Here is a 23615-nt window from a genome sequence, read left to right on the forward strand (position 1 = left end):
AATCCCCATGCTTTTTTTGGGGCCAGATAGCCTTTGTCTGCAGCTGACACACAGATACATGTTTTCATGGCAAACTCTGAGGGTATGTGCCAAATCATTCTGGCCAATTTATCCTGGCAGTAAGTTTTATATGTTTACCCTCCCCCACCAGGAGACTTTCCAATTCAGGGGTATTTTGTAGTAATTGATTTCAAGCAGCTAGAAATATAAAGCACTGGAATCATTATTTTTTGTTGGTGAAGTAAAATAATTTCAAGAACAAACTCTAAGGCATTTGCTAAACTCTAGGGAAGAATCAGTTGAAGTTCCCAGTGTAACTTAGTATTCTTAAAGGTAATAACTATTGGCTGAAATCTCGCTGTGCTGAAAATTAATTTGTAATCTACTGGCATGTGCATTTTTATATGGTAAACCTTCAAAAAGTATTTTTACTAGGAACTATTACTATTGCAATAATATTAGAGATATGACTTTTGTTACTTTTCCATTGGCAAAAAAACTACCATTATAAAAGTATTATACCTGTAAAAATTACTTTTGCTGGAATAGCTTATTATTTGGAAAATTGATTACAAGTTACACTGGAAAAAAGTGGGTTTTGTTGGCGGTTAACAGTACAAGAGTTTACTAGTATAATTTTACTAGGATGTATTTGTCTTTCATGATCTCAAGTAGTATACATTTTGGCAGTGAGCAAAATGAGCAGAGCAACTCAAATTTTGCTACATAATTTAATATAAATCATGGTTAGCACAGAAAAATCAGTATCTTTATCTTCATTGTCTCATTCTTGATTTCCCTTTGTCCCCTGTGCAACATGTTTACTTGCCCCCTTTCCATTCCTTTTCGAACAAGATTTCTGATCTTCTCCACCAAAATGACTCTCATTTGCCAGCTGAACTATAGCAAACTTCCAGGCTTCAAAAATCCTGAACAAGGTCCTATATTGTAAGACTACATTTAAAATTATGGCCTGTTTTCACTAGTTTTAATTTATGAGAACAACCAAGACTGTATTAGACTCTTTGAGAGCATGACTGACCTCTAGCAGAGTTGTCCTTATGACCATTTAGGGTGTGCTGCTTGTTCCAGGTCTTTCGGTTCACAAGAAGGGGACCAGGCTTGACAACAGAATCAAAGAAACTAATTTTGCTGTTAATGTCTCTTTTTTCATATTTCATTTATCCTAAAGTGCCAAAATTTCAAACAAGTACGACAGTTGGTGGTGGGTGGACAAAATGAGACATAAAATAGTGATACTGCTAGATCAATTATAATAACAGAGATTGGAAACAGATATGCTGATTCCTTGAAAAATACCCTGTTCACCATGCTGTTAGAGGAATACATCCTGAAGCATCTGGAGTGATAGCTGGCTGAATTCAGTTTGTAGAAGAGATGCTTCACTGATGTCCTTTATAAGACAGTGCTAAGAGGTACACAATCAGTAACACCACAAATTGACATAAGCTACACAAGGTATTCCTGCTATTTCTCACATAGTATGTTACATCATTGTTTAATTACAAAGGAATTACTCCTAGTTTGTACCAGTTTTAACCCCTGAATTATCTATTTTCCTATTTAAAACAAAAACAAAACCACAAAAAACAACCCCCCCAAAAAAACCCAGAAAATACTACTGTTATTGGAAGGCAATTGAAATCAAGTCTTCAGTTTTTTTCATTCTGAGAAATAAAAGGCCTTTAAATTACTGTACAGAAAGATCACCATGGAGATGCCTTTTTGGGGTAAGTGTCTAGCCACTGGACTTTCATGGATCATGCCCTGATCCACGTAGTCAAATCCTTGGAAGGGATGAAAAATGATCTTGTCCTGAGGCTACCTTGTTTTTTACGCTGAGCTCTGGATAGGTCCTCAGCTAACCCCAAGATATAAAGAAAACAAGAACAGCTTATAAATCTGATCTACAGATTCAGGAATGAAGACCTGGGAACAATTTAGTTCTGTATTCCTGAAGAAAAGTCAAAAAAAGCCTTTGCAAATTTTGATGAATAGGAGGAGGCAGGTGATCCCTCTGCCGAGACAGCAGAAATGGACATTGTTTTCCTACACACGCTCTCTCCTTCTACCACTAGAAAGGGAGTTTTGGCCAATATATTAATGTTACGATAAATAGTATGGTCAAATTATTACTGATTTTAAGCTACCATCCTCAGTTTACTGAAAAAAGAAGGCCACTACACAGTAATGGTCTATAATTTGAAAGGGTTTAGCAGTTGTCCATGCTCTTTTCTGTGAAGACTGCAACTATAAACACTTGGCTTTTAGTTTGGCAATGCATATAATGTAGGTGCAGATAATAAAAGGAATATAAATATGGGAAAATAGATAATCAGGTCACTTTTTGTCTAATACGTGTTTAGCTTTTTTCCCCAACCCTTTTGATTTTCTTAAGATGAATATTGCTGCAATCTTGGAGAAATTCCATTCAAATTTAAAATTTTTTACTGGTGAAGAACTTCTGCTGTGTTTAAAGAAGCAACAACTGGATAATTTAATCAATAATAATAATAGTTTAACTGACATTACTGGAGGAAAAAAGTTTCACAAACAGAAGGCAGAAGTTTAAAGACTTGAAAGAGACTTCTGAGTTCATCACTAACTGTAATTTTAGTGGAGCCAAAGTTTACTGGGAATCACAGCAATCGTTCAGTAGTGAAAATTTGCCAATAGTAGTGGCATCATTTTGGACAAAGACCGTATCTGTTTTCTTTTACCTAGCCAAGATGTTTAAGAGGTATCATTTTTCATCTAATGATTATTGGGCTCTGTCGTATTTCCCATAAGGGGAAAAACAAACTGTTCATTCTGTTAGCCAGAGGAGAAATATCCATCACCTCTACAAGAAACAGGAGGTTGAGTCTTGTTCCACAAAGTGGACTTTATCAGATTAGGTGATATTTACTAGAACTTTACCTCAGTTATTCTGCAGTTTTCTATTTCTTAAAATATATGCTTAATTGCTTTGGTTTATGCCTCTTCCTAATCCCTTTCATTTGTAAGCACAGCTCTCATGTCTGTGGGAGAGATTAGTTTGAATGCTAGCATCCACACCTCCACCAGCCAAAAGCGTTTTTAGAAATAAGGCTGGCAAATTGAATTTGTATTCCATGCTACCACTGAACTAACTCTTACTGAAGTTATAGAACAGAAGAGAAAACGAATCAAGATCCCACAACAGCTTGAACAACCTCTGGTTAGATATGCCAGTCTAGAGCTGGCTGAAAAAGAAGAGCTGAGCAACAGGTTACAGATTGGAAAGAGGAAAACTCTGCTGATACAGACTTTTTAATTCTTCCATTGGTCCTTTCTCCATAGAAATCACGACAGTGGGAGTAAGGCTGTACTACAGGCCTCCACAACTATTTTCATTTGTGCTTCAGACCATGAACAATGCAGGAGGCTGATATACCGCAGGGCAGTGTCCTAGGTTGCTTGCATTTTACTAAAAGCTATTCCATTGCCCCCCACCCAAGACAAAAACACAGCTTGCCTTAAACTCCCCGTGACCTCTACCACTAGAGGGCTGCACTTTATGCGATATGCCCCCTAGACCTCAGTTATCACTGCTCCAAGCAGTGAAATAAGGAGAAATAAGCATATTTTGAAGCATATCTGTAATAATTAATCCTTTTATTAATATTAAATATTTGTTGAAATGTTTATTATATGCAGCTAGTTGCTTAGTTAAGTAGAACTGCTACTAAGAAACTAGCTTAGAGGCTAGTTACACAGCTTTAGCTAAATTCTTCAAAGATGAACCTGTCTATTAAACTATAAAAAACCTACTTATAGGTACCAAAAAAGTTGAAAAAGCTTGTCTTAGTGGGACTGGGAGATAACATATTGGGAAATTAGTAAACAAAAGGCATTCTGTAGAGACAAGGGGAGGCACTTGTGAAACAGCTGTTGGTAAAGAAACAGACTAACACAGGACAGACATCTGCTGAGTCTGAGGAAATTAGGTTTCAGGATTACCACTTCTTCCTCTAAGCTTATGGAAGATAGATACATACACTCCGCTTGTCACGTTAAAACCCTTTTTTATTCCACACTTTAATATTCCTGTTATTAGGATGAAACAATACTTTTGTTTAAAGAATGCAATCAAGTAAATGTTTCATAAGCTAATTGGAGCTCCCAAAGGGAAGACTTGCAGGTGCTGAATCCAATCAGATCTGCCACATAATTAAAATTGGTGCAGGGGGCACAGTAAAACAGATGTGCTCTTAAAACCAGAGAATTGTTTGATTCAATGTTACTACAGATGAATGGGACATAGTGAGATAAAGGGAGCAGTGTTAGAATTTATCCAGTTTCACTGCAGAAATTGACTCAAGATGGCTTCATTCGAACATTGTGGTTTTTTATTTTTGTCTTCAAAATTTTCTATAAGTCATTTACTTAATTTACAAATAAGAGGCCTCTTAGGACTGATGACCCTACAAACTGGACCTGAGATTTTCAAGTCATGCTGTGCTCTTTCTGGCTCAAATACTAATTCTTCAACTGGAACTTAGTAAAGAAAATGGAAGAGCTAGAACCAGTCCCCAGCTTGCTGTACCATAATTGTGTCAGCAACTGCCAAGGTAACAGAAGCCTAAAATTTTATTTCAGTCAGTAAACTAAGCAATTATGAGTCAGAGTATCTTAGATACAAAGGGTATACGATGAGTAAGAAAGTTCCATTTTTATACAATCATTTTTCTGACAATATATGCTAGCAAATTGTTACTGAATCGGTCACATGTATTTCACCTGCCTGTGAGGAGGCTAGATATTGTGTTCCTGGGACACAATTCCCAAAGAAGTCATTAAAAGTTTCCTATGTACAGTGCTGGATCGAGTTCTTAATTTGTGAATGCTTTCGGGCACGAGCCTGTTTAGATATTAAAGTGTACACATTTTAATATCCTATAATGCATTACATATCTGGCTTACAATTTATAAGTAGAGGTGGTGTGCTGTATCATATATTATACATGAAATTTTATTTTAAGTACTAAAAATTGTTTGGGGCAGTATTAATGGCGATTACTAAAACTAAGGCTGAGTCTCACAGGGAGCTTAGAATGGAAATTGGATTTCATCCACAACCAGCCAGGTTTTAAGCTTGCATAGTAAGAGGAATCAAGTCAGCAGCCATTCCGCACACACGCATATCAATATGAATTCAGCACAGAGCATGGCCTAATGGAATAAATACATATTTCTAAATTTTGTACAGAATTAATGCTCTAGTACTGACCACTACTGCTATGATTATATCGGTTTGAGAAATTTTTTCAAAGGCAATGAATCAATGAAATACCGAAGACTCGAGTAAAAACGCTTTGATAGTATGTAGACAATCCCCCCGAGCCCTCCCACCCCCCTGCACCTTACAATGTTTCAAGCTTCAACCTGAATAATTTGAGATTTGTAAGCAGAAATAACCTTCGTGGCAGTGAAATATCTTTGAATTTTCTATGAAATATTTACACAAGAAATGCCGCTCTGTGTCACACAGCTCCAGTTAGCCCGGCTGTCACACCATGAAAATAATATCTTTATTATTTTTCCTACAAGCCTGCGCGATGCAGCCCCGCGCGCCCAAGGCTCCCGGCGCGGAGCGGCAGCGCTGCCCCCCGCCTGCCACCGGCGGCGGCCGGGCGGAAGGGCCCCGTCCACGCCGGCCGGGTCGCGCCGCGCCGCGCTGAGGTGGTGCAGCCAGCCTCAACGAGGACACGTCCCCGCTACCCCACAGCCTCCTCGGCCAAGCTCAGCCGTCCTCCCACGCAGCTGCGGGCCTGCGAGGCGCAGTGTGTAACCCAGGTGACGCCGCATCACGGCGGGGACCCTCCCGGGGCGGGAGCCGGCCTCCACACACGCCCTCCCCGCCGCCGCCGCCGCCGTCGTCGTCGTCGTCGTCGCCCCCCACCCCCCGCCGGCCGCCGCAGAGGTTAAACCACCCCCACCTCCCCCCCAACGGCTCTTCCACTCACGGCCCGTGATTGGCTATACGTTTCAATCCCAACCTCGCTCTCTTTTGTTCCGATTGGCGGGATCTCCCGCCTGTCTTCGCAGGAGGCCCCGCCCTTCTATTTTATCCCGGCCTTCCCCCCCGCCCGTCCCCCCCCGCCCGTCCCCCCACCCGTACTTGCACCCCCTCCCACGGCTGTAACCTCTCCTGTCTTTTGGGTGTCTGCGCTGTAGCCGAGGGTGGCGGCCCCCAGCCCCCGCCCGGTCGGCCGGCCAGCCATCCAGCCATCCAGCCAACCGCTCGTGCGCCCGGCGGCGGTGCTGGGGCGAGAGCGGAGCGGCGCCGCACAGGCAGCGATCCCCCTTCCCGCCCCCGTGCACGCGAGCCCGTCAGTGAGGGAGGGCGCGAGAGCCCGGGAGCGGCGGGCAGCCGAGCCGCAGCGTCAGGCGCGGCACGAGGGCAGGCAGGGACGGACGGGGGCTCGGAGGCAGCGTGAATCATCGCCCACTCACTCCCTCGCCCACCATTTACACCGCTTGCTCCCTCCCTCTCTCCCTCCTTCTCCCCCTCCCTCCCTCCCCGCCGCCTCAGTCTCACTCGTTCTCTCTCCCCTCCTCTCCTCTCCCACTCACTCTCTCCCCTCCTCTCCTCTCCCACTCACTCTGTCCTCTCCTCCTCCTGTCTCACTCTTCTCACTCTTTCCCCTCCTCCCCTCTCCCCCTTTCTCTTCCCTCTCTCGCCCCCCTCGTTCCCCTGTCTGCCTTCTCCTCATCTCCTCCTGACACTGCACTGCAGCTGCTCCTCCAGCCCAGTCCTGCCCGCTTCCCTCCCTCCTTTCCCTTCCCTCCCCCCGGGTGCCAGATAAACAAGGCGCGCAGCATCCTCGACAATCCCGAGCTTAGCTCTACATTTTCGAAAAGGACAAGAGAACGGGACGAGCCCCCTCCCCTCCTCCTCCCCCTTCCTCCTCCTCCACCTCCTCCTCCTCCTCCCCCCTTCCCTCCCTGCCCCCCCACCACAGAAGGGAAGAGACAATTCTCCTCCGAGCAGCAGCAAACATGATGGCGGCAGCTCCCATCCAGCAGAACGGGACCCACACCGGGGTTCCCATAGACCTGGACCCGCCGGACTCCCGGAAAAGACCGCTTGAAGCCCCTCCTGAAGCCGGCAGCACCAAGAGGACCAACACGGGCGGTGGGTATATCCTCTGTCACCTCCTCCCCGCCCAACCCACCCACCTCTCTGCTTCCCTACCTGCCTGCCTGCCTCCCCCTCTTCCCCCCCAAACATTCCCATTTCTCTAATGTTATCATTCATCAAAATGGCGTCGGTTTTCAGCATCTACCAGTCTTTTTATTTAATATCCACGCCGGGGCTGCACAGCCGTGACCCTACGGAGACGAGGAGGGAGTACAAGGGGCTTCTGCAGCCCGGCTATCTTCCTCGCCCGTTTAACGATGGGCGAAAATAAATGGCAGCTGGAAGGAGACGGCAAACGCACTTTCCTCCTTCCACATCCTCTGGGTCGCAAGTTGAATTTCAGCCTTGCCGTGCGTTTTCCTCCTCCTTGGCCTCACTTCTATTGTCAGCGCGTCCACGGCGTGTGTTTGCCGTGCTGGGGGCGAGGGCTGGCTGGTGGCGGGGGGAGTCGCCTCTCGGCTGCGGGGACTCGCTAGTTAACATCCTGCTCTTCCTGGAGGAGATGAGTTATAACGGGACCAGCATCTCCTCTATCCATTTGCACCGGAGTCGTCATAACAATGCACCGAGGCAGAGGTGAATTTATTCGCCCAATATTAAGAGCAGCGGTCTGGCTGTACATGGTGCACGGTTCAGCCGGCTATGTTAATACGGGTGGCACGACTGTCACACATAGGCACTTCTTGAGACGCTTATAGTCTCGGATAAGAGAAGTAAGGTGAACTGGGATCGTTCCTTCCGCTTAGGGGAAAAAAAATAACAACTTTGTGAAACAGGTTTCATGATAAAGTCTTGATATCCATGCCAATGGGACGTTGCCTTAATTACTGGGGAGAGCCGAACTCTGGGGAACCAGCGGACCCTTATTGTCTTGCACTTTCTCGGAGTCCGTTACGGAAGGTCCTTAGACTTCAGCGTAGCTGGATTTAGCAGTGGGGTGAGGGCACAGACAATTGTGCAGTTGCCGAATCAGACTGGGAATCCTTTTTTCTTTTTCCCTTCCATTCATTATATATATTTTTTTCCTGTTCCGATTGTGTGCTTTAACGCTAGTGGTGAGTAGAGGACTGGCGTTGTCTATCTCGTCACCTTTTAAGTGTATTTAAAATAAGTGACTTAGGCTTTTGATCAATTGGGAAAAATTCTTCTTAATGTCCTTTAATTAATGAGCTTAAAAGAGATCATTGTCCCTTAAGAAGTGCTAAAGGAATACATCAGGATTACTTAGGCAAGTGATTCCATCCACACCATGTTGTTTTCTTGGCAGTGGCTGAAATGCTTGGAATAAAACCCCACATTTTGGGTGGGTTATTTGGTAGCAGAGTAGTCGTTTTGCTCACTTAAGAAGAATGCAGGCAATAGCTAATTGCTATTCTCATGTATTTGCTAATGACAAACAAATAGCCCATCAGAATTTACAATTCATTCCTTCTTAGTTTTGGCATTTCTTTTGCAGTATTTTCAAGCAAGGTTGTAGTTGTCACTAGATACGTTTTCATGTGGGGCTTTATTTTTTTTAAAGGGGTCCGATCATTTCTGCATGCTGTGGTTACCATTGGGAAAAAATCCACCTTTGAAATATAATTTGGATTTTATTCTTGTTCTTTTACGGATTTATGGAATCTGTGTGGATTCTTTAATTTGCTCAGAATAAACGTACCTATTTTAAAATGTCGAAGGCATAGTCTAAACATGTCTTATAGAATGACGCAACTGGTTAGATGTAAATGAATGAATTACTGGATGAGTTTAAAGATGTAACATTTTGTTTGTTTGTGGGTCTGGGGAGGAAAAATCAAAGTTTGTAAGCCATATTAACCATGCATATCTCAATTTTTCAGAGGATGGCCAGTATTTTCTAAAGGTCCTCATACCTAGTTATGCTGCTGGATCTATAATTGGGAAGGGAGGACAGACAATTGTTCAGTTGCAGAAAGAGACTGGGGCCACCATCAAGCTGTCTAAATCCAAAGATTTTTACCCAGGTAGGTGCAAAAATTAGCCAATTCTTTATTTTTGAATCCCAAGGGATGTATGTACGTGTCAGTGTGTTTCATATATTGACGACTAAGCTTCCAGTGCAGCTGGAAGCATTATTTCTCAGAAAAGTATGTTACAAAGTGCAGCAGTGAATATAAATGTTCTGTCTGTCTTGGTGTATGTAATGGACTGGGCACTAACTGCTTGAAATATGTTTAAAGATGTTTACAATGTTTCTGCAAAAGAAAATTTTCATTCACGGTTTGATTGCTTTGTTTTTTAGTTTAAAAAAAAAATCTAGCTTTAAGGAACCAGCTTGACAGCTGCCATAAAAAAATAATTGTTTGTTTGAAGTTTCCAGACATTCTAATGACAATTAAGCTAGAATGAGTAAAAATGAGAGGCCGCCTCTTAAAAGAATGGGCCATTTACTTTAAATCCATTATGTACCTTCTTTCTGCTTCACTGCTTTGTTCACTGGCTCTGGAGTGAAGTAAAGAGGACAAGTGCTGCTCTTCAGATATTCTTTATATTATATTTATCATGATGGTGGAAGAAAACTCTATTATAAAAGTGAAATACTTTGGATGAATAAAGAAATGGGTGTTTTATCAACTGTATTAATGCACAAGAAAGAAGTTTTTAATATTTGCGTATAGCAATAATAAATACCTGATTTAGCATTTCTCCTTTATAAGATTCTGAAGAAGGAGTCTTACATAATGATATGCAAGATTTTAGCTTCTGCAATTGAATAATCGTTTTTTTCCTAAAGATGAACAAATTAGTGTTCTGTAATTAACTTTGTTCTAGAGGACTTTTTAAAAACTGATGCGAAATAATAACATAGCTAACACTTTTTTTGGTGTTTTGATTTTGTTATTTTGAAGGCTAACTGGTGATTTAGAATTGAGATGACTAGCTGTTACCGACTCTTTTCTGTTGGAAAAATAAGAGCTGCTTTGCATTTGATCTAGTTTAACAAGATGACTGAATTCTACAAAATAGTGAAGGCAGTCGATGTGGACGTAAACAGAATACTAACATTGGAGCATTTAGCTTTCCTGTCCTCTAACTCCAGTGTCAGGCAGAAGAGGATAACTTTTTATTAATGGAGTGATTGTGTTCTATTTACAGTGATGATTTTTGATGTGGAAATTTTAATGCACCTGTTGTACATCTCCTTAATGAATAAGTTTATAATACTTAAATGTCAGAGGTTAAAGTGATGCATGTAGATTTTTCCTATTGAAAGATACAGCTTATGAACTGATGCTTGTTGTCTCTGAGTTGTTTTTTTTCTTTTTTTACTTTTCTTTAGAAAGTTAGAAAAAATGGTCTTTTATTTTGAAAGGTATATTAGGGTGGAAAAAAAAATCAATGTAGAATTGTGAAAACCCTTGGAAGAAATAAAAGCATTCAAAAGAGCCTGATTGCGGAATTAATAACATAATCTGGGTAAAGAGCCGCAATAGTAAATTAAATTCACTGTCAATAGATGAAAATGAAATAGATTTTCTGCATTATACATGAGGTGGTATCAGATATGCAAGGATGTTACAGAAAATTGGTGTTTATGAAGAATATTCCAAATACCAAATTACAAGCCTTTTCATTTTACTACAGTTTATTTACACTCACTTGGAAAGGACGCTCCAAAGATTAGATCTTTTGTTCAGTGCTCTAGCATAGTTCTTCTGTTTTCTGATTAAATCAGAATTACATATTTTTTTGTGTAGCAAATTGTAAAGATACAGCAGTAGTAGCAGAAGAACCTTTGAAAAATAAAAATTAGCCAGCTAGAATGACATGAGTAAAAACGTTTGTGACATAAACACATTCTCTCTTAAAATCAGTAGTAATAATATAAATAACTAGGGCAGTGAGGCTCAAGCAGTTTCACTGTAACAGGTGCAAATGAAGTTCCAGTTTGACTTCATACAGTCTGCTTTGAATTTGCAGCCACGTTGTGTCATATAGAAAATGAGTGTTTTAAGGACGTTGGTGACTGATACCTGCTAAAGCATGGAACAGGGATGAGAAATGGATTCCGCTGTGGCTAGCTCTCGTTAGTCTTTCTGTTTGCGTTTGACCACCAGCTCATGGAATTTTCGGAGGTCCTGGCATTCCCTGAGCTGATGGCTTTTGGGTTTCTTCCAGACTCTCGTGCTCATGTAGCATTAGGGAATACAAACCTTGTGAAATAGCTAATATAAAGATAAGGTTTATTTTTCTTACGAAGTTTCATAAACAATTATTCTGTTTTCCTAATAGAAGTTACTTAGTCCGTACCTCTGATGCTTGTGACTATAAATGTGTTTAATGTACATTTCGCTATGGAATGTTCTCTTGCCGAAGCTTCTGTGAAACTTTTCTGTATTTCCGAAAAGTATTAGCACAGTCTGAGTAAGTTGCTGTTTGGAAAGGAGGAAGTTGGTTGTAATACAGAAGTCATGAGTAGTTCCTATGATCTAATAGTGTTTTTTTTTTTTTTCCTCTGTGATATAGGACTTCAGTATGCAGACTGATTTCTGTTGGAATTATTTTTGTGCATCAAAAGGTGACATAATTACTGAAGAATTATATGGCAGCTCTAATTACAAGAAATTGAAGGAAAAAACAGCTTTTCACTGAACATTTTAGTTTACAAAATAGGAAGCAGTATATAAATACATTACCGTCCACTACAGTCTTATTTTTTGAGTACACAATTTATGGTTCTCTTTTCAGGTTACCAGCTGACTTTTTCTAATTGTCTGGACGTCTGCAATTTGACTTTGGTTATTGTGCTTAGATTATCCCTGATTCTTTTCTGTTCAGGCTTGTCCCGCTAGATTAGTGGAAATGAAATTAAAATGGCAAAATATGCCCTACTTTTGAACTAAAAGGTGTTGATCCTTTCTTCAGAGAAGTACAGAGTGTGTATTGACTAGTAGGTTCTGGTCTAAAATTTAAATACAGATGTAGCCATGCTATTTTAATATTAATGAAGTGAACTTCATAAAGAAAGTGGCTATTCTGTGAAGCTATTTTAATGTATGGTTTTATTTTGAATAATATAAAAAACAGTCACTATTTCTGTTATATTAAGCTCTCATTGTCTTATCTGTTTCTCCATTCTGAATTATAGTGAGCGCTGGACTGAAAACTACTCTGGACATATATATTTTTTCCCATTGTGAATGCTTGTACGCACTCTCGCTTGTTCTCTCTCATGCACTCTTGCGTGCTCGCTCTCTCTCTCTGCGCTCCTGCCCCAGTCTCACACATACACACACGCTCACGCGCACACATACGCACAAAATTATGTTACATCGCATCATGTTGTTTATCTTGCAACAGGATCTTGCCTGGTCTGAACTTGGTGCTTGAGTGAATTTGAGCTCGGTCAGTGTTTTTTAATTTGTTGGAATATGAAGTCATATGTGTACTGAAATTAGATCATATTAGGAGCAGAGATTAATAAAAACATAATTAAATGGGGATAAGGTTTTACTGCTTTTAACAATAGATTAGCTGTGTTGTTTTTATAGCAGGTTTCTAATCAGTAGTGATCTAAATGTTTGGAGAATACAAAAGGTGGGAGTTTCCTCCCCCACTTCATGTAGAGAGTGTATGAAGAGTTGTGTGGCTATGTTATGTTTTTACCAAATGACTTGTATTTGAGATGTTTGGTGTTTGAATATCAGATTTTTTTGAAATACTCATGTTCAACAACTCATGGGAGATCATCTAGCTAATCTTTGTGCAACTGCCCTTTTCAAAAGTCTCTTATTCTGACTCTTAAAAACCTTTCAAACACATTGCATGTGTAAGTAACACAACTTTACATGAATTTATAATTAATAAATCCACTTTCTAGCCTCATTACTCCTATTAAACTGTTAGGAAGGGGGAAGGTATAATATATCAAGCTTGGATCACCATTATTATTTCCTTTATATAATAAAGGAATTGTCATGTTAATTTATAACTCTTAAAAATAAGCTAAAGTCTAGTAGGAAAAAGAATTGGTTTTAAAAATCAACACTTAAAATAATGTTGAAGTGAAATACTGCTTTTTCAGCTCTGGAAGAGAAAAAAGAGTAATGGAGGTAGAAGCTAGAATGGCCTTAGTTATTAGCTGCTTGTTGTCATGGTTCCTTGAAGGTGGTTTGTCATAAATCAATAAATGCATCTCACTTTTATTCTTGATACTTCTAATTTTTTCTAAAGTGTTAACATTAGCTAATTAGAGACTTCATAAGTATATATCTAAGATTTTCAGATTCTATTGTAAATGTTTACTTATATGAGTAACTTTGGGGATAATGGGACTGAGGAAATGACTAAATAGTGAGTAGAGATTTCAGAGGTGGAAACTAGAGCTGTGTAGGTTTGTAAAGTAATCACTGGAATCACTGATCTTTCCACTGGTTTAAAAAAAAAAAAAGAGCAACCACCAAAAACCCCAAGTGTTGATTGCCAGCTGTTCAGAGAGATAATTCTCAGTTGGACAGTTGTCTGTTGCCTGGTTACTGGAACAGAATAAAAAAAAGTTAGCTTGTTAGCCAGCAGATCCTAAGTATTTTACATTTAAAAGGAAGCTGAAACTGAATATGTAACTTGGTATGATCTTGAGGTTGTTATATATCTAAGTCACCCAGTGTACTGTCACTTAGCAGCTTCTCATTTGGTAGGCTTAGAGAAATTTTGAGTGGAAGTTTAAGTAGAAATTTTGCACTGATTTCTTCTACGTGAAGGGGCTTATTCATCTTAATGAGTGAATAAATTTTGACATAGTAAATGGCTTTGGTTTGCAAGAAAGTGCTGTGTCTTTGTCTTGTATAAGAAAGGTTTAAAAAAACTTGTGATAGATTTGGAATGGTTAGTCTAACTAATAAATGATACAGACTAACTACATGTGCACTTGGTTGGCAAAATAAAGAACAAAGTGAGGACGGCTGTTGTCACAGGGAAATGCCATATTTAATAATCTTCAACTTTTTTCTTGTGATTGCTTTTGATAGTTTTCAATATAATTGAAAACCAAATGATTCTCAGTAGATTAGAAAGCTTATGTAGATGATGGTGCTTTTAGTAACAGTATTGTTTTTTGATAAAGTTGAGATTTCTGTAAAACAACTATTCATTAAGAATATCTATTTTCTGGACTCATGCATTCTGGAGGCGGGGCGGGGGGGAACCAAAATAGAATCAAAACCTAAGAAAAATAGCTGAAGTTGGTATGCACTGAAAATTTTAAATTTTCCTCTTTCATAAAGTTTAAAATTTCCATTCAATACTTCGATGGTGTTTTGCAGATAGATCAAAGTTTTAATGGATGTTTGTCAGAACATAGTTCTTGGAGCTAATATTTAAAAAATATAAACAGGGAATGTCTGAATCTCTTAATTGTTTTCCTCTTCTCCCTTGTGCAGTAAAAGAAACATGTTCTTGCTTTTCTTAATAGGTGCAAGGTGTAACAAGCAATACCTTTTTCAAATATTCTTTGATCTTGTTTGTTCTTTAATTAATTGCATTAACTTAGATATTGTCCTCGGTAGTTGACCACAGAATTTATTTCGTCAGTGATCACTAGCTTTTTGGCCAGGGGAGAAAACCTTGGATTTACTGAATTTGTCAGACTGGCTTTTAGAAATGTAGCACAGAGGGATTTGGGAGGAGGGCTTGCGCCTGCTTGCTGTCTCATTTCTGACTTTGGACACAGCTCTAGCATAAAGTTAAGCAACATCTGTAAAGATTTGACTGGCAAACATCTCTCTGGGACTCATCGTTGCATCCTGCAGCAGGTGCAGTCGACTTTGCAGTCTATCTTAAAAAGAGGTTAGTTTGTTTTTTAACATTTATCAGTAGGCCAGTGGGAGTTAATGACTTGGTGAGGAGTATGGTAGTTGTCAGTTGTCCAGTGTTGGAATGCTGCAGGTAATTGGGCTGGACTGGTGAGAGCTGTGGCAGTGTGCTTCTCACGTTGCACTGCAGCTGCTGTTGATCTTAATTAATCTGACCCTCAGAGGCTGCAGTGTCATGGTATAAAACTCAATACATGCTAGAAATGGAAAGGCTGCTTTTTCGACTTTTATTGATGGTCATGTTTTTAGGTAGGCCTTTTGGTTTTCTAATTGGATTTGTTTGACACTAGCATAAAATTCTTGATATGCTTCAATCTAAAACTATAATACACTTTTCCTGTTTATCAAATATATCTGTGGAGTAATGAAGCTGATAAACATGGTTTTGAAATGTCACAGTTATAATGGACTTAGCAAAAATATTTGTGTTTATTCTGACAACAAATACAATTGTCTGTAAATGAAAAGAATTATATTGTTCATGTCTGGTATGAATGTCTGGTGTACTGTAGCATGCTCTGTAGTGGGGTATGCTTGGTGCTTGTGCTGGCTAGCTCAGTCTTGTGATTCTTTTAAGGATTTCTAGTAACATGGAAACATGTAAAATTGGAACTTGGTATTTGGCAGTTGGAATAAATGAGTGTGCTGTACATGTGCGAGACTATTAATTTACTATAGGTATACTACTGTCTTCTTCCTGACTGCATGACACGGCATCAGGTTCCTTGCATTCACCCTGGTATTCAGGGCCATTCTGTCTTTCCATCCCCCAAAGGAAATATCAAACCAGAGTTTAGCCTAAAGGTCTTTTACATGTTACATTACAGACTTGTAAGGTTCTATTCCATCCTATTTTTGTTTTGATTTCAGGGGTATCTGCATCCCAATTTGTGATTATTCATAGCATTATAAGGATTAACTACATCGCTTGTATTTTAATTTAAAAATAGAGGAATGATTGTCAGGATATTCTCTTAAATTTCCCCTATTTTTAATAGACATATTAAATATTTTAATACATAATAAAATGACAACTACCTGAATTCCCATACCCCCATATTAACTTGTTTTCACTTTAACATATTTGATAATTAATTATGGTTGAATCTGATTGGGGTTTACTTAATATTAAATGTGCTGTTTAATGCTGCCAAGCATTAAAATTCATTTGCAAGTACTTAACTGGTCTGATTGAAATGTCAGTTTAAGGCAGTATTTGGAAACACATCTATGGAAGTCAGCTCTCAACTGTACAATGCTAACATGCCTTTGTAACTTTTGGATATGAATTTATCACCTTTGCTTGAGCTAGTTATGAGCGATACTATTGTGCATTGCTCTTTTTGACTTCATTGCAATAAATTTTGTGTAAGGTTTAAGTGGTCTGTATAATTGATGGACAAAATTAAGTCTCCTTCATGAAAGGCCAGAGAATATAGGTTGATGTATGAAGTAGCTGGTGTAAATAACTACCTATGTGACCAGATAGCACTTGAAAGAATAGCATATTAGGGACCAGATTTAAAGCTATACGTTGGTGATATGAATGGTCTGGGATCAGATCCCTTGTAAGTGAGGAAGAGAGACCCTTGTCAACTTATGTGTATGAAAGTGATTATGTAACATTAGCATTTATTGGATATAAAGAAGCATGAATCTCAGACAAAATTTCGTATTTGCCTGGTCTTGTAGGTTTTGATTGTGAAAAGACTAAACATCTGTTTTTCATCATTGATCTTTCACTGCATCCTGCAGGGCCTGTCATCTCAGCATTGACAGGATCAGATGAAAAATACAATCAATGTGTTGACATTTTTTTGAGAATCACTCAGGTAAGATTACATGTTATACAGAACTACAGTGAAATTCATGGCTGCTGCTAATGTTTCACCAGTTGGAGCCTTTGCATTCTCGATCATTAATTAAATTAGATACTGAGGTTCTCTGCATGTTCCCTTGTTTCTATTTTAAAAGCACTTTTTGTGCCTTGCTCTGTGCCATTTAACTCTCTTGTAATTTCCCACATAAAGAGCTTCACACATTTGTACTATTTTCCCCCACTTCATAGAGTGGCACCTGTTTGCTTGAATCAAGAACCATAGTGCACACCTCCAAAGCTCTTGGAAGATTTGTATGTACATGTATTTTATTTTATTTTCAAGTAGTGACTTTAGTTCTTTTTAGATTCTTCCTTGGCAATATGGGGAAGAAAATTCTTTGTAGAGAACCAGATAATCAGAGGCAACAGCAATTTATCATCTTTCTATCTTCTGAACTCTGATTTTCAAACTGTACATGAAAAATTACAAATATTTAACTGACACCGTGAAATCTTCCTTTTTATAACATAAATTATTGAAAATATTTGTATGAAGTCATGCACTGGAAAAGTAGGAAATGGCACGTGTCCATTCAGTTGGCTTTGTTGAGCATCCAGTGTGCTTATGGAATTAAAACTATATCAGAGTGTATTCCCAAAGAGTTGGGCAGTGAAATATCATGGCTATGAGGGAAGGGGGAGGAAAGATCAGTTGGGCCATATGCTGAGTTGTAGCTTGATCTAGCTGAGGTTTACATTTTGTCCCCATCTGAAATCTGGCATTAGGAAATGCCAGAGTGTAGGTAGAATAGTGTGTAGTAGTAGTAGTAGCAGCAGCAGCAGCAATTCAGGTGCTGCAGCAGATACCGTTTTGGCAGCATTATTGAACTGGAGTTATAGAATATTTATGTTTTATTGTAATCTGACAGCAGTTTTCCTGAGGAACAGAGGAAAAAAAAAGAACAGGGAAATAGGTGGCTTTTTAGCAGTTTATTGACCTGGATTTGAAGAAAACTTCTGTGGAACAAGAGAGGCTCTTCCGGCATTCTGTCCGTGCTGATTTTCAAAGGTCTGCAATGAAACGCTGCTACTGGATGCCTTAAAGCTTTATAAAAATGAATTGTTGCAATGAGAAGTGTTAGACATAGAACACGTATGGAGTTTGTTTTGTGTCTTGCATGTGTGTGCGCACTTCTTTCTTTGTATGTCTCCTACTTACTGTATTAGATGAACACTTGGCGCCTCTGTCAATCTAAAGTAAAAATTGGATTCCCCAGAAACTCCTTATAATTATATCACTTCCTAACTTCCCAGTCTTTTACTGTTCAGTGCAGCTCACCTAAGTCTGCCAGTTTTTGTTGAAATTACTCTTCCTCAAGCAGCATATAATTTCTAGCATAGTGAAATGCTTTAAAAAAAAAATAGTGTTAACTTTACGAAGATTTTTTTTCAGGGATATAAGTTTTTTGTGGTTTTGTTTACGTTGGTAATGCCAAGTGCCCATCTAGTATTTGCACTGCTTTTAATAATAAAATACGTACTTTATAATTTTGTAAGCTGTCTAGTTCTGTATGGATATACATCTATGACTAGCTGTTCTAGTAAGTGCCAACATGATACATTAAATGAATAAATCCTTTTTTTCTGATGAATTGATCCCAAATAACCAGGAAAAAGATGGGACAATTTTGTGCAATGAGCAGGTAAACTCTTAGGATTGGACAGGAAAGAGCCTTTATAAAAAGGAAGTTACCTTATGTAGCCAGTAGCTCTTCATTTTACTTGAGTTCATCATGAGTTCTTTCCCTGAATAACTAGTATTTAGAAGAAGGAAACAAATGATTCCTCAGGTAGCCAGATTTTGAATCAGTTAGGTTGTTAAAAACAGTATTTTTAAGTGTATGTAGAAATCCACATGTAATTGCTAGCCTCAGAGCTTTAGTCTTGCATATTCTTGATGAGAAAATCAATGAAATGGGCAGCTATATTTGTCCTCCTTTAGGTTTCCTGTACCGTTTAAAAACAAAACCCCCTTAGTTTATGCAAATGTTTTATAACCTTTTAGTCTTAGAGGCATAGAGTGGATAGTAGTAGCAAAGTCAGTGTTTGAGTTAAATAATATATTTATACATAGTTAATTTTAATTTTTATTTCAGTTTTTAAATGGTACTTTGTTGATTAGTAACTAATCATTCTCTTGTTTCTGTATTATCTTTTCTAATGACTCATGTTTTTGGTGGTACTTACTATTTGAAAGAATATGGGTTTTGATGTTCAAAAGTAGTTCTAGTTCTGTCCTTCATACTTCGTTAGAATGGCACTTTCTGATTTGGAAGGTGCAGACATGAGAAGGGCAAAAAATTAGTCATGCATAACTGTAAAATAAGTACCTTGATTTTTGCCTTCTCCAACAGGCATGCATATGCTCAGAATGAGGAAAAATAGACTTCTCATTGTTTATCCATTTTTTTGTCCTTTTTTGATGGAATAACTTATTAATGTGGTGTGTAAATGACTACCATGTTTTCAGTGTTGGCTAGTCCAGGAACTTGTTAAGTTTCATCTTGTGCAAAATTCTTTTTGTGTGTTTTCTTTTGTAAAGAAGTCTCTGTTTGTAAATTTTGGCAGCTTTGTATTGGCTGTCTGAAGATCATTGATTTTTTCATTATTTATTTATCTTTAAGTATTTGGCTTTTTACAAGAATGGCCAGTTCTGATTTGGATACCTTGTTTCTCCCAATACAAACCTTCAGAAATGATGACAACAATTTACTAAGGGTTGCGGTATTTCAACTGCAATTAAAATTTAATGACCTTTTCCTAAAAATATGCATATAGTTAAATGGGCTCTTGAGATAATGCAGGGATTTTTTTCTGTGAAATGTTATTGTATAGGAGATCAGAATAGGTGATCGAAATGCTCTTGGTAGTTGTAAGCATGAAGGTGTCTTAATTTGGATGGGTTTTCCCTGTCAAAGGTTCTATGAAGGCAAAACGAAGAAAGCATGCAGGGGTTTTGGTGTAAATTAGTATATATTAGTAGCACTGCTTTTGTGTGATGAGGTTTTCATGTTGTAAAGTATGCTTACTTGGGAGGTGCAGATTAGCTGGTCATGGCTATCTGATACTCAAGTGTGCTTAAAACTAGGAGTATTTCAGGAAGTAATAGAAATTTCATATTTGTAGTATGACCTACTTCAGTAGGTCTAGAAAGAGGTGTAATGTTGCAATGCTAATTTAGAGGGAAAAGTGCTGTTAGTAGTTATCTACTGAATTGTAATGCAGTTTATTGGCAAACCAAGGGAGAATGATGGCATATTTTATGCGAAGTGATCCCAGTTTATAAAGAAACAGATGTGTGAACTGTAGTTCACAGGTAAGCCTCTATGTAGAGGGAAAGACCAAGATACTTTAGGACATTTGAGTAGACTTTATCTGTCCATATTGAGTAATTTTTAAAGTTTCACTCTGCTTTAAGCAGGTTCTGTTCTGTTAAACCCTTTAGAGTGCAGCAGTTTTCACATAGCATTTAAATGCTGGATTCTAAGGGGATTATCACTTCCCAATTTCTTTTTCCCTTGCTCAAAAGCCAAAGATGGTTTTCATATTGGATTTCTATATAGATGTTTCTTCTGTGTAGAAATAACTTACTCATGTCATCTGCTTCAAGGTGTGGGATGTCCCGTATGTTTGCCCTCTTCCATGGGGGAAATTGAGGAATCTTGCTGGACAGGCCATCTTAGAAATGCTGAAGATAGTTAGAAAGATATATTTCATCCAAAAAATACTATGTGTATGGTGCTTATTTGGGAAAAAAACAGTGATTCCGTCTCAACAAGTATTTAATTTCAATTTTTAATCTTCAAGTTATTTTTTAAAGCTCCAAGTTTTCCCTGTACGAACCTTTAAATTCTGAATCTCAGAGTAGTAGTTCAGCATGTTCGAAGCGCTGGAAAATTTGTATTTTATTTTGTAAGCAGTTTAACATGCATCTTCTTTTTACTTCCACTTTACTTGATGTTCCTCTATACTTGACATTCAAAGTAACAGTAAAATATAACCCTCAGTCTGTCTGATGAATTCAGATTTTGGGGTAAATAAAACTTCCCATTTTTAGATAGGGTGAAGATTCTTGGAAATAATCAAAACCTGACAAATTGTTTCCCGTTGTTTGTGTTGCTTGAGATCAAATATTCCACTGAAGTTGAGCATTTTTTAAAGTTGTCCAAACTCCTTGTATATGCAGGTTAGTACAGTGAGATACAGTTCTTCCATCTTTCCAATACTGATGTTCTATTACTTTCAGCAATAAGGAATACAAATTCTTTTTCTTGTCTCTTAAGCATAAGGGCTGAAAATGAGAATTTCTTTCCTATTTGCCACTGCCTCCCAGAAAATGAGTGGAGACACTGCTACGAAGGCAGTAAAATTACCAGCAGTTTCTGTATACAAACATTGATTTCAGGTAAGTACTGAATTTATGGAAGGTGGAATATGCATCCAATCTACATAGTCCCATGTTGTTGTGTTTTCACATAGGGATAGATGAATAGTAGTGTATATTAAAAAAAAAAAAGTATGTGATTCCAATTTAGGTCTTTTGGTAAAAGACTTCTTTCTTTCTAAGGGTTTTCCTTTTTCTAGTGAAGGAATGTGTTTTTTTTTTCCCTGGTGCTCGTCTATGGTAATTAACATTTACTGCTGCCTTTTCCTCTGAGGAGGGATGTGTTCTCACCGTTTTCTAGCCTTGCAAACAATTGTAACTGAACTTTTCTCAGCTGGATAGAGCTGTTTGAATCTGTATTTGGAGATGTCTGTCTTCCTACATTCAATTTCAATATAGCCAATTAAATGATGAATACAGGAATAATGCATGTGCTTTGGTGAGGATCATGTAGGGTGCCTTTTCAGTTATAAACAGATGTTTATCAAAAATAGGTATGTAATACAGATTATCAGTATGAACTTGCCAAATATACATGTTCTCCCCTTTTGGGGAGTGTTTTACAAGTATTTTATAGCCTTTTCTTTTAGTACATGGTCTCTTTGCAAGGAAAAATTATATTGTTTTAAAAAGTCCTTTCAATTTTTAATGCAGAAATGCAACCCTTTACTAATGCCAAAAACAGGACAAATGATAAAAACTTAGTGTATATAATCAATAATGTTTTGTAATTGCTTATTCTTTGGCTTTGCTTAAAAACGTGGCTGGATTTTCTGATATTGAAAGAATAATTCTGCATCTTTATGTATAGACTGGCTTTTTAATATATTTGTAGATCTGTTCAGTAATTCCATGTAGGAAAATACTGGCTTTATGTTACTGTATGCCGGTGTTGCTAAAAGGTCCATTTTAAAAAAGAAACGTTAGATCTAATCCAGATTCAGTTGCAAATCCTCTTCAGACTAAACATTTCTTAGAATCTGTTTCCATTTGCAAATAATTGCTCTCATTACAAGCACTAGATTTTTTCTTTTGTTCCAAGATACTTGTTTTATTTTAGTTTTGAAAGGTAGGAATCAAAATTTATGAAGAAGTATGGAACTGACTGAATTATCAAAAATTATCTAAACAATTAGTGGGAAGGATTCTGTAATTAAAGTTCTAATATGAAATGTTAAAAGGCACAGGTAAACTTTCTAAAAATAAAGTCTAAGGAAATATTGGCATTTTGACTTAAAATAGTAACCATGAAAGTCGAATTGTTCTGTTTTTGTTTATTATTACATAAGATGTTTTGATTCATCTTTTAAAGGATTGTTTGGGCTTTTTATCAGGGAGGAGACTGTTGAAGTATGTATGGAAGATATCGAATATATACACCATTCTGCTTTTCAGTAAGAAAAAAGTTGGAATACATGGGGCTTTCCTATATTCTGGATAGTCCAGTTGTTTACACAAGCCTTTATTCTTTTAAAAATCTAGCCCTAATTTATTTATTGAAAATGAAAATCTAAAAAAATGTTTTGGTTTAGTGTTTAAATTCTAATGCTTTTCAAATTATTTCAGCAAAAAATTAAACATTATTTTTGCATGTGTTTAATTTTGAGCTTAATAGAAACCTTCTGTAAAGGTAATTGCAGATTCAAGGACTTGGTGCTCATTTAAAAACAAACAGGGAGAAAAATGGGGAGGCACTCCTTAATTAAACTCTTACATTTTCTTATTTATAATGTAACGTGTGTTTTTAGAATAAGACAGTATGTTCAAGTATATTTTCTGCTTTCTGTTGAAATAAGTTATCCAAAATACCACCTACAATTTGCGAGAACCGAGGGAGACAGTGGAAAATGCAGTTGATGACTGAGTGGCGTATCTTTACCTTTATTTTGTACTCCTGAACAAGAAGCAAAAATATTTTGAATGGCTGCTACATAGTTATTTGGCTACTAAGGTGTTAACTGTTTCCATGCACATTTTGATTTTATTGTATAAAAATACATGGTCCTGTTTGAGTTGCAAAAGGAGAGATTAAGATTATGTAATGTTTCATGGTAATTGTGTGTGAGCTTTTTGCTTATTTATACAAAGAAACATTAAAAAAAAAAAATCCTTCTGAACAGCTGAAGTGACACCAAGCACCAGCTGGGGAATCTGAAATCAAATATTTGAGGGTATGATTTGTATTGAACTGCAATTAGAATGTATGATTCTGCAATAGCGATTGTTCTGAGTGAGGTCAAATTGCACATGAAGGAACACAAGTGAGGTCTGTCTTCACTGCAACTGATGTCTGCACACATGCTATTTCACAGTATTTTTTAGTCACATGCAAAA

At 38.0% G+C, this 23615-nt stretch overlaps 1 protein-coding gene across 1 annotated transcript in view; it reads left to right on the forward strand.

Annotated features, from left to right (window-relative positions):
- The first annotated feature begins 6575 nt into the window (after window positions 1-6575).
- The window catches only part of NOVA1 (NOVA alternative splicing regulator 1), a 156190-nt gene continuing 139150 nt past the window's right edge, over window positions 6576-23615 (forward strand). The window contains exons 1-2 of the mRNA XM_075151751.1: window positions 6576-7180; window positions 9028-9171. Of these exons, the coding sequence (XP_075007852.1) occupies window positions 7045-7180; window positions 9028-9171 (280 nt within the window). The 5' untranslated portion in view covers window positions 6576-7044. The remainder of the gene's footprint in view (window positions 7181-9027; window positions 9172-23615) is intronic.

The sequence above is a fragment of the Calonectris borealis genome, chromosome 5 (genome assembly GCF_964195595.1).
Source record: "Calonectris borealis chromosome 5, bCalBor7.hap1.2, whole genome shotgun sequence".
Lineage (NCBI taxonomy): Eukaryota > Metazoa > Chordata > Aves > Procellariiformes > Procellariidae > Calonectris > Calonectris borealis.